This window comes from Leuciscus leuciscus (genome assembly GCF_965113295.1).
Source record: "Leuciscus leuciscus genome assembly, chromosome: 3".
Lineage (NCBI taxonomy): Eukaryota > Metazoa > Chordata > Actinopteri > Cypriniformes > Leuciscidae > Leuciscus > Leuciscus leuciscus.
In genome coordinates, this window is record NC_138727.1 from 8,341,109 (window position 1) to 8,353,894 (window position 12,786).

General features: G+C 36.6%; 1 protein-coding gene across 4 annotated transcripts in view; it reads left to right on the forward strand.

Annotated features, from left to right (window-relative positions):
- cacna1hb (calcium channel, voltage-dependent, T type, alpha 1H subunit b) overlaps positions 1–12,786 on the forward strand; it is a 106,821-nt gene that overhangs the window by 54,359 nt on the left and 39,676 nt on the right. For all 4 annotated transcript variants that reach the window (XM_082163746.1, XM_082163748.1, XM_082163747.1 and 1 more), the window contains 4 exons: positions 3,548–3,645; positions 4,450–4,609; positions 9,611–9,923; positions 10,575–10,667. In XM_082163746.1, coding sequence (XP_082019872.1) covers positions 3,548–3,645; positions 4,450–4,609; positions 9,611–9,923; positions 10,575–10,667 — 664 coding nt within the window. The remainder of the gene's footprint in view (positions 1–3,547; positions 3,646–4,449; positions 4,610–9,610; positions 9,924–10,574; positions 10,668–12,786) is intronic.

Here is a 12,786-nt window from a genome sequence, read left to right on the forward strand (position 1 = left end):
TCTAAACCACTTTGGGATGCTGGTGAGCTAGTTTTCCCTCTAGACTTCTTAATTAGCTTAACTTCCTTTGTAAATCTCCTTTACCTGAAATATTATGTTGGTCAGGTGAAAAGTGTGGCTATAACAGCACTAAAACAACTCTAACTAGTATAAATAGCATATTCACGTTGGCCTGAGTTTCACTTTTCAGCAGGGTGAACATATAAATATTTGAAATCAATTTAGTAACATTAAATATTCTCTTGCTGCTGTGAGTGAGAGCAGAAAGAGATGTCTCTGTTTTAAATTTAATGTAGTAAGCATGATGTTAGAATTGTGTTTAAACTGTTCAGTGAGTCAATGAATCGAGACCAAACACTGCTCTGCATCACAAATGTTACCAAAATCCCCTATGGCATTTCATGTATTAAAACATTTCAGTAAAAATATAATTTTTTTTTTTTTTTTTTTTTATCAGCAAGAATGCATTTAATTGATTAAAGGGTCAGCAGAAACTTGTGTTACAAAACAATTAAATAAATGTTGTTCTTTTGGAATTTTTATTTGTCAAAGAATCCTGAAAAAAAATTAAGCAGTACAACTGTTTTCATACATTGATAGAAATGTTTCTTGAGCAGCAAATCTGCACATTAGAATGATTTCTGAGAGATCATGTGACTGAAGACTGAAGTAAAGATGCTGAAAATTCAGCTTTACTATCACAGAAATAAATTACATTGTAAAATACACTCACCTAAAGGATTATTATGAACACCTGTTCAATTTCTCATTAATGCAATTATTTAATCAACCAATCACATGGCAGTTGCTTCAATGCATTTAGGGGTGTGGTCCTGGTCAAGACAATCTCCTGAACTCCAAACTGAATGTCAGAATGGGAAAGAAAGGTGATTTAAGCAATTTTGAGCGTGGCATGGTTGTTGGTGCCAGACGGGCCGGTCTGAGTATTTCACAATCTGCTCAGTTTTCACGCACAACCATTTCTAGGGTTTACAAAGAATGGTGTGAAAAGGGAAAAACATCCAGTATGCGGCAGTCCTGTGGGCGAAAATGCCTTGTTGATGCTAGAGGTCAGAGGAGAATGGGCCGACTGATTCAAGCTGATAGAAGAGCAACTTTGACTGAAATAACCACTCGTTACAACCGAGGTATGCAGCAAAGCATTTGTGAAGCCACAACACGGACAACCTTGAGGCGGATGGGCTACAACAGCAGAAGACCCCACCGGGTACCACTCATCTCCACTACAAATAGGAAAAAGAGGCTACAATTTGCACAAGCTCACCAAAATTGGACAGTTGAAGACTGGAAAAATGTTGCCTGGTCTGATGAGTCTCGATTTCTGTTGAGACATTCAGATGGTAGAGTCAGAATTTGGCGTAAACAGAATGAGAACATGGATCCATCATGCCTTGTTACCACTGTGCAGGCTGGTGGTGGTGGTGTAATGGTGTGGGGGATGTTTTCTTGGCACACTTTAGGCCCCTTAGTGCCAATTGGGCATCGTTTAAATGCCACGGCCTACCTGAGCATTGTTTCTGACCATGTCCATCCCTTTATGACCACCATGTACCCATCCTCTGATGGCTACTTCCAGCAGGATAATGCACCATGTCACAAAGCTCGAATCATTTCAAATTGGTTTCTTGAACATGACAATGGGCCCTATCTTGCACCCAGCGCAAGTGACTTTGTACACCGACGCATGTATCATTCCTATTTTGCACCCGCGCACAGCGGACTTTTCCCTTCACAGAAGCACGTCGGTAAGTTAGGAAATACACTTGCGCTCGCGGGGGCGGTTCAGCACAAAGAGGAGGCGTGTTCCGGCGCAAACGTTCCTTCTTGCTATTTTGCAGGTTTAGAAAACAATTCCGCCACTAACCAGGAAAAAATAGTTTAAAGTCAGTGGCGCGTTGCGCATGTTATTCATATGCTATTTTAAGGGCGCATGCTTGGCCATAATCAATGTAGCGTGTGCACAACACACATACACTTTGATTCTCTCATCTACACAGAAGCAGCAGTTTTTATTTTTGCAAATCATACATTATTACGATAGATAGATAGATAGATAGATAGATAGATAGATAGATAGATAGATAGATAGATAGATAGATAGACAGACAATTTATAATAAAAGCATACATCTAGCTTACACATTTACCCAAATTATCATACGCCTGTTTAACCGAAGTTAATTTGGGTGGGTTTCTCCATTTCAATGTAACTTCTCTCTTTTACGGCCGTGACGAGAGCGTTGCTCTCCTTGGCTGTGAACCGCTCCTGGCACGCGCCTGGCAAAAAGCACATCTGCTCTTAAAGGGAATGTGAGATGACGCTCTGATTGGTTTATTTCACGTTACGCCCAAACCACACCTATGAATAATGAAGCTACTTCAGACCAACCCCTTTTAGATTTGCGCCTGGCGCAAGAGTCATTTATCCCGCCGGAAAATAGCAACAGCGCCCAAGACCCGCCCACAAAGTTTTTTGCGCTTTGCGCTTTGACACTTGCGTTTCAGATCGTTAAAATAGGGCCCAATGAGTTCACTGTACTAAAATGGCCCCCACAGTCACCAGATCTCAACCCAATAGAGCATCTTTGGGATGTGGTGGAACGGGAGCTTCGTGCCCTGGATGTGCATCCCACAAATCTCCATCAACTGCAAGATGCTATCCTATCAATATGGGCCAACATTTCTAAAGAATGCTTTCAGCACCTTGTTGAATAAATGCCACGTAGAATTAAGGCAGTTCTGAAGGCGAAAGGGGGTCAAACACAGTATTAGTATGGTGTTCCTAATAATCCTTTAGGTGAGTGTATATTACAATCCATCAAATAAATACAGCCTTGATGAGCACAAGAGACGTCTATCAAAAACATAAATAAAAAAAACATTACTGACCCCGAACTTTTGAACATTAATGTATGCATTAAAGTATGATAAATACTGCTGCTTATTAATATTTTGTAACATATAAATTAAACTGATCAAATCATATTATTAATTATCTGCCTTGTGTTTATTTTATTTTATTTTATTTTATTTTATTTTATTTTTTTTATTTTATTTTATTTTATTTTATTTTATTTTATTTTATTTTATTTTATTTTATTTTATTTTATTTTATTTTATTTTATTTTATTTTATTTTATTTTATTTTATTTTATTTTATTATTTTTTCGACGCAGGAGAATCCAAACTAAAACTGTCCTTAATATAGAGGCCCTAGAAGATAGAGTAAAACACAGGAAATAAACCACGTAGAACAAAGCCGATACCGGACAATGAACTGAATGAACTGAAGGCTTAAATACAGACAGACCAAGGAAACTAATGATGACTAGGAACTAAGGAAAAACGAGTTCAGGAAACACAGTCAAAACAAAAACAAAACAGACTATACACATGACTATTATATTATATATATTTTTTATATATATATACTGTATGTATATATATAATATTCTGTATTATCTGTATTACCCTGTTGTGTTGCATTTCAAGTTTGTTTTAATGAATTTCTGTTGCTTATGTTTTAGGATGTTGGAGTATTCTTTAGATGGTCATAACGTTAGTTTCTCAGCCATCAGAACCGTGCGGGTTCTCCGACCTTTACGAGCCATCAACAGAGTTCCTAGTGAGTACTGTTTCCATCTGTATATCTTTCCCGATACTCTCTTACTGTCACTGTTTTACAACCCAGCTATTGATTTAAAGCAAATGATCTGGACTCGTGCTGAAAAAAGAAGTGCCTGCTGTATTTAAAGATTCACACACGCAAAGAGCAGACAAGACTCCCATGATGTATTATATGGTCACTGACGCGGATTCTTGCAGCTAAGTGCCCACAGTCCAACATCTCATAGTTGATGGACCACAAAATAATACACAAACACTCACACACGCATGCTATTAGTCTTCAGAGAGGTGCTGGTGTGTGTTACAGTCATGGATCGAGTCCAACAGTGAAAGTAAGTGTCTGTTTTGTTTAATGTAGGGCGAGACCGTAAATTCTTGACATGCACTCTTACCATTTATAGCACACTCCTTTTGTCTACACATTCCAAATAAGTTTGTGTGTGTGTGTGTGTGTGTGTGTGTGTTCAGCAAAGCAGTAATAGATTTTGGACTCAGTGAAGAGTGAGAGCCCATGGCTGTTAAGTTTCCAATTCGATTATTCTCAAACCACCGAGCGTTAGCCAAAGCCTCGCAAGTTTGTGTTTGTGTGTGTGTTCACTTCTTGGCTCAATTACTGAACACATCAGGCACTGAGAAAATGTGTTCATGAAGTATGTGAACGTCAGATCAGAGTTATCAAAGTTAAATGCAACACTACAGAGTCTCGTCTCTAAATGCGTCTAGTGAACCTCGATGGCTTTGATGCTTCATTGCGCGTGTTATTAAATGCATGTTTGTGACATCGTGTATCTGTGTCTCGTAGGTATGCGAATCCTGGTGACATTGCTGTTGGATACTTTACCGATGCTGGGAAACGTCTTGCTGCTTTGTTTCTTTGTGTTCTTCATCTTCGGGATCGTCGGCGTGCAGCTGTGGGCGGGGCTTCTCCGGAACCGCTGCTTCTTTGACAGCAACGTCAGAAAGTAAGTGCAAAACTAATGCTTTTTAATGCAAGCTACTCCATACATGCAAATTGCAGGGGTTTGAAAAAATTATGCTTGGGTGTCAGGAATAATGTTGCAACAATAAATGCTTTGAAATCGCATGCATGTGTACAATCTGTTCCTCTGTGAAACCTGTTTATGTTGTTTCATCAGACGAATGAATTACTTTTTGGTGGTTTTGAAGGCCACTGTCCAGATCTTTATGGGAGTTTAATTGAAATATTCTATTATAATTATTATGCTATTCTCATAGTAAATAGCATTGATTGAGTTTGTAAAAAGACAAAAAAGTAGTAATATATATATATATATATATATATATATATATATATATAGTGTGTGTACAGTAATGTGCTTCACATAAACATACGTGAAGATTGTATTTTTGTTAAAGAACTTGTGTTTTTTTCCTCAAATGTTTGATATTAAAAATGTCCTGTTTATGACTGCTTTTCTACTTGGATGAACTTATGGTTATATGGTACTGATGTCATTCATGTAAGTTAAGTTTGAGTCTGTAAGAGTTTTTAATCTTTTTTTAAATAAGCTTGTTAAGCTCACCAGCTGCAATTCAAAAGTACAGTTAAAACAGTAATCTAGTAAAATATTATTACAATTTAAAATAACTGTTGTCTATTTTAATATATTTTCAAATGTAATTTATTCCTTTGATGTTAAAGCATTCCTCCAGTCTTCAGTGTCACATGATCCTTCAGAAATCATTCTAATATGACTTGCTGCTCAAAAAACATTTCTTATTATCAATGGATACATTTTCAGGATTCTCTGATTAATAGAAAGTTCAAAAGAACAGTGTTTGTTTGAAATATAAATATTTTATAAAATTATAAATGTCTTTACTGCCACATTTGATCAATTTAATCAATGCATGCTTGCTGAATTGTAGTAGTCAGTATTACAAAAAAAATTGATTGACTCCAAACTTTTGAATGGTAGTGTATGAAAGATATGTCCAGTATCCATATACCAAAAGTTATCAGGTTTTCTAAATTTACAGGGTCATGACAAGAAATATTGGATGTAACTTAACCGTAAAGAGTTGTTTATACCATTGAAAAAGTTTGGCATATTTTAAATATACATTCCCTCATCAGTACACTAACTAGATAGACTTCCACTAAAGGTGTGCTACTGTACACACATTTTCCATTGCTTTTGCAAACAAAGGGACATGTGAAAAAAAAATGTCTGTGCTAATAGACCTGGAATGACCTTTTAATGAGGAATTTAAATTAGCAGATTACAGCAATCCCAAGTATAAATGTTGCATTATATTATTTTGGTGTATGCTGACACCAGATATCAATTCTCGCATTACATATGCCATAAGGGCCTTGTTGCTCATAGAGACTGTACAAATTAAAGAGTTGAATAATGATTATCCATAAAGGCAGTTTGCATCAGTGAATCATTTTGACAACTGTCCACCCTGATGTACTGCATGCCAGAAAGCCTGTCCAGGTGCATCACTGCTTCTCTCCAGTTCCCTTCCCCAAAGCCCAACACTATCCAAGCAACGTCTGTAACAATAATGATTTCACTCAAATTATGCTACCCTTTTAAAAATACAGCTCTCTTGTGCATACAACATTTATTGCCTTGTCTGTCAAAAACCACTTGCAATATCCACTTCAGTCCATCCGCTGATATCTGCATTAAATGAAGATTCGGCCTTTACCTCAGAAAAATCATGTCTCGTTTCTTATTGAAACTTTTTTTTAATTGTGTCATTCTACAAAGTGGGTGTATAGTGTGCCTTACAGTATGTTTAAAAATAATTTTAACAATGAATAACTCATGTCAACTTTCACTGTAGATATTTTTTATTTTTCTTCATGTGGATGCGTTTTTTTTTGTTTTTGTTTTTGTAATGGCAAGTATTCACATTTAATGACAATTTTTTTTTTTTAATAAAAGGTAGCATTTGCCTTTTATTCTCTCTCTAACCACTTAAAATTCATGTTTTCGAGAAGTAAACAGAAGAGACTTTTTTTTTCATTAGGGCTAAATTAAAAAATTCAACCCTCTTACCATGATTTTGTTTAACAAACTTAAACTTGATTTAAAATATATTGACATTACATTTTCTGTATAAGAAGCACTTTGTAGATTCATTACCTTAAACATAAGGCTTATAATTTCTCATTAAACTAAAATCATAATCTTTATGAAGGCATAATTACATCACAGTGTAAATTGAAATGCATTAATTTGGCTTTAGATGTCACAATCTAATTGATTAACACTTAAACACTGTAAGCATGTAAAACTGGGAAAGGCACTCGTTTCAGAGAATGACCCAGTTAATGTTTGCTTCCAGCACACACACACAGAAATTGCCAGTCATATTACACCTATCTCAGGTGTGAAAATAGCTTTCTGTCTACGTGAGTCCCATTGGATGTGCAAATATGTCTGTTTGCAGATCTACTCGTTGTTTTGGGAGCCTGCAGCCGGTTCTGTTTCCCACATGATTTGGCACTCTAATAAGGGAGTCCACTCCTTTTCTATTTTAATTTTAATTAATTTTTAACAAAGAAAAACAACTATCCTGGCCTTGATTAACTTTTTTTTCTTTTCTTTCTTTCTTTCTTTTTTTCTTTCTTTCTTTCTTTCTTTCTTCCTAATAACCCAATTAAATTGAGAAAAGCAGTCATATTAGTGCCCTCCACCCCCACATCTCGCTATCCTCCAAAAAACGTAGCAGTGTGAACCCTGATGCAATTAAATACAGAACTTATAAGGTAATTTGTGTCTTATTTCTATCAGGTCTTTGCTAAACTGCAGAATATCTGTGTAATACATTCAGTGCATGAGCTCGTAAAACAGATGACCTCTGGGCAATCTTTTAGTGTGACAAAAGAGGGAATTGTTTTATCTAAAAGGCTACAAAACTAGAACCAGACAAATTTTATGGTTTGGATCCATGTCCTCTGAATTTACTGGCTTATCTGCAGATAAATGCCTAAAATATATGCAGATGTGTGTGTGTGTGTGTGTGTGTTTGGTGGCTATAAGGAAAAAGTTGGATATTTAAGTTTGACATTCTCAGGCTATTTTATTCAACATTCTCTTATAGTTGTATAGCGGTATTGATGATTTTGACAGATGTTTTGGTTGATGTGTTTGAAAATAATACCAACTGTAATACTGTATGTTGGGTCTGTAAGTGTTGGGTATTTGTATTAATTAGTACATAATTTAACTACTGTAGTACCATAGAGGTACATATTACTACTTTAGGGTCCTAAAATGCAACTTTCAGGCGTTTATAAGGTACTAAGTTGTCTTTTTAAGGGTGCTGCCACAGTGACAAGCTGTTGTACCCCTCAAGGTACAAATTTAGCACATTGTTTCTAACAATGTCAATTTTTAATGCAATGAAGTGCATTTTGCAATTAAATGTCAAGTAAATTAGTAATCTGTTTTGAGTTTAGTGCATTAATAAAATATACATAGAATGTCCTTTTTTAAGTCTATAGGATTTACAACTCATGTTGCATGATTGCAAATATTACAATAAAAAAAAAAAAAACTATGCTGCTTAATTTCACATGGGCCATTTTCTTTCACATTCTCTCTTAAAACCTAATATAAACATGTTTGCAGATGATGTGATTACCTAATAGTTCAGCTTAAAGCTCTTCTGGCTCTCTCAGTTTAATAAGCAGGATGTGAAACGGATCAAAGCAGAAGCTCACTTGGCTCAAATGGTTTGTAAATGCTCAGAGAACAAAATGCTCCACACTATCACCCATTATTATGTAGCTTTGAGGTGGGTTCAGAGGGATGCTTCCGTTTGAATGAGTCACAGGAGTCTTGTGTTGTCACAATAATAAATAGATACTTCATATATGAAAGCTAAATCAAAATGTAATGCAATGCAATGCAGTGCAATTTACAAATATTAAATGTCAAATAAATTAGCATTCAGTGTTTTGCATTGTAGTATTTAATTTTTTTTTAAAGCTTTATATCAAAAGGCTGTCTTTTTTTAAAATAAAGAAAATTAATAAATTAGATAATCTCACATAAATAAATAAAAGCAACAAAATATTGATTACCAACCTCAAAAGGTCAAAATAGATATGAAATATTATACAAGACAATGCATGTTGGAATAATATTAGTTAATAAATAATGTGAATAATTAATAAATTAACTAATAATTTAAATCTGGTTTTACTACAATGAATGTGAATTTCACAAAATGATGATGTCGTTGAATAATTTAAATAGTTGGATACAGCAGAAAAGACAAAAACAGATCAAATCACAATTTAATGAGGGAATACAGACTTTTGATGTGTTTAAAACTAGATACTTGTCATGCCAATTTGATGTTAGATATATAGTGTGTGTTAGTTCTCACAATAAATCATAGAATTTGTGCCTCTTGTACAATATTTGTAGAAAGTACCAGACGTAGAGTTTTAACATTCATAGATTCTGCTATCTGAGCTGATTTCTATCTTAAAAGAATTATGGAAATCTTTATTCAGTAAAAATCCAATCACAAATAATGCATTACACATACAAAATTATAAATTGTATAATTGATACTGTATACTATCATAATTTTGTCAATATTTTGAATAGGTCATTTTTATATTTTGTTTTCATTTTATTTAATTTTGTTTTCATTTTATTTAATTTTGTTGTGGTTTTGTCTTTTTTTATTATAATTTGTTTCATTATTTTTAAACGTGAAATGTATAAAATGTAGTTTATTAAGTTTATTTAGTTTTTCACTTGTGAAATGATGCCTTGACAACGAGCTGATATTATTTATATATATATATATATATATATATATGTATATATATATATATATATATATTATTTCATTTTAAGTAAGTAGTGAAAGTATTTGTTTATTATTTTGGTTTTAGTTCACGATAATAACCCTGCACAGTGTGTGTGTCTCTCCCTAACCTCCACCATGTGGTCTGTCTGCAGGCTGTATAATGTTTCAGAGTCTGTGAGCGAATACTACCGACTGGAAGAAACAGACGACATCCCCTTCATTTGCTCCACCATTCGGGAGAACGGAATGTTGCACTGCTACAATATCCCCAAACGCAGAGTGGGAGGGGCTGATTGTGAACTCACGCCTGATGATGTCACAGATCTGGTTTTGAAAGAGCCGCCTCAACATGGATGTGTAAACTGGAACTTGTACTACAACAACTGCGAAGCAAGCGAACACAATCCCCATAATGGGGCTATCAACTTTGACAACATCGGATATGCATGGATTGCTATCTTTCAGGTGTGTAGTATGCGTGTTTGTGAGTTGGCAAAGTGTGAAGATTTAAAGAGTATTGAATGAGTTACATAAATGTATGTGAAAAAAAGAAAAAGCAAAGTCATAATTTTTTTGCAAGGCAGTTCAAGACTTCTTATTTTTCTCTACTTGCTTGTTAGACATCCGCTCCAAGTTGTGCATTACAATTTTCGCTGAGTATATATTGGCAGGCGGTGATATTTTGTTATCCTCACATATCCTTTTGGCACAGAGAGACACTTACTTTCAGAGTTGGTAAATGAAGTGAATGGTTGACAGGGGCTACAGCGAGAGTGAATCCTATTACATCATTAACCAACTTATCTGTCCCAGGAAATCAAGTTTATCATGTTCCATTCTAATCTAATATTTAGGTGCAACAATATTTATCATATTCTTTACTAATCTGATTGGGAATGTGCATGGACATTTATCAGGTTTCTGAATAAATCCAATTAACCACAGCATGACGTTCATCATTCCATAATGTTTCCTGACCTAGTTTTCTGCAAGCGATGAACAATATTGGAAGATGTCCTTTGTATGTTGACACTTGAGAGAAGGGCTATGTTTTAAGCAGTGCTTGCTTTTGCTGATGTCGTAACCTTTATGATCCTGTTTCTGTTTTCTCATCAGGTCATCACCTTAGAGGGATGGGTGGATATCATGTATTATGTCATGGATGCACATTCCTTTTACAACTTCATCTATTTCATCTTCCTTATCATTGTAAGTGCGCAGTAAATAATTAATGGATACATCTTCCTCTCGTTTAACCTCTGCTGGAGTCTTTCATTAGTTGCCTGGAAGTGGTTTTTGCTATCATCAAGATGTAAATTACTGGAGTAATTTCACTTGATAAGTATACTTAAAGAGATTAAAATTAAAATTCTGTCATCATTTTGGAGAATTTGTGATTGAGCACTAATGAAACTAAATGCTTGAACTCAGTTACACTTCAGAGGAGAAAATCACACTTTTTACACCTTACAATCTTAGAGCCTTAAAGTACATTATTTTACTGGTCATCATTGTGTAAATCTATCATTGTGTTAAATAATACAATTTCCTGTCTTATTGAACTAACAAGCCAAATCACATTCTGTTTAATAATTGAGTTCAACCAAGGTCGGTGATCAGTCTATAAACAACTATATAAGCAACTAAAAAATCATTTGCAGCTGAATTTAACACTTAACAAATTATAATAAGAGGTTTCAGTCTGGTGTGTCCTAGAGACTTACTCAGATACTGTGACAAAATTCTGATTAAACATGTCGACTTGCACAGTTTGTGCATGAAATGTACTTACAGTAATTGAGAATATGTCCTTTGGCTCTTGATTTCATCAGTCAATTTGAAAAGCTAAAAGCAAAGGTTTTACTTTTAAATGTACAATTAAAAGCCCAGATTGATTTCTGAGAAATGCTGTTGAAAGTGGATCGGACTGAGTAGCACAACACACTTGTAGCCAATTAGCAGTAGGGGGCGTGTCCACTCATGATGGGGGAGGAGAGAGAGTGAGCCAATCAGCAGTAGGGGGTGTGTCCACTCATGATGGGGGAGGAGAGAGAGTGAGCCAATAGAGACAGAGCGTATTTAGGCCACGCCCACACCCGGGGGGAAAACAATCCAACCGTCTCCATTGACTTTGCATTGCGAGAGGCTGCCTCCTTGTCATTTCTTGCTTCTAACAAAAGACAGAAAAATGCCTAAAAGCTGCTGTGTGACAAGGTGTACAGCAAACAAGCTAAAAAACCCAGAAATACGTTTTTATTAGCTGTCGACCCCAAAAAACGAGTGTTTTAGGACATAAAAGTGGATACAAGCAGTTAAGACAGAGCGTCACGTGTCTCATTACTCTGAGAACTAACGTATGCCCGCTGGAGGAGACCGTAATCGGCAACACAGGATAGTTCCCTTTCGAAAGGGAACTCTACACTATGTCAGAATGACGCTATGGGGAACGCCTCAGGCGTGACAGGTGTCTGAAATCAAATATCATCTCACAGCAATCATGCTGACCGGCGACAGCCCGTGAATCATTAGCGTGAATGATTAACGTGCAACCTGCAAGTATAAAAGGGGCGCTTTGCAAACATGACAACATCTTTTCGTCTTCAGGGACTGTTTTTGTCTGTAATTAAAAACGTCTACTCCAGCAAGGAAATGAAACGCACGTCCAAGGCAAGTCCTAAGAAATTTGTCAAATGTGTTGACCCGTGCCCAAGATATTTGTCGCCGGGTGACACTCACGAGATGTGCGTGTACTGTCTGGGTGAAGAGCACGCACGGGATGCTCTCGAGGGAGCATCCTGTGCAAACTGTGAGTGTTTTCCTATGAGAACGCTCCGCTCTCGTCTGGCTCTCTTCTCGAGGGGAGAGAGTTCAGCATCTGGTCCTCGCGGATCGGGTCCCGCTCCGTGCCGAGGCAGAGCGGCGACGCGCTTCATTGGGCTCCCAGATGGAGCTCGCTGACAGTCTCGAGAGGGTTGTTCACCTCTCGGACGAGTCATCGGCTGACGAGAGTGAGCTGCAGGTGGATGACGGAGAAGATTCTCCTACTGATACTGCAGCGAGTGCTCTTCAGGCTGGGCAAGAGATGGCTGAGGAGGATGAATCAGATCCTCAACCTCGTCAGCCATCCTGCCCCATGTACGCTGAGTTGGTGGAAGTTATGGAGCGCGCCACTGACAAGCTTCAGTTGCCATGGCGGCGCGCTCAGGGAGAGATCGCTCGCGGCCGGTTAGACGATCGATTTCTCCCTGAACATAGACCACCAGCTCAACGGAGCCTCCCATTCCTTCCAGATCTTCATTCTGAGATCGAGAGGGCATGGGAGAAACCA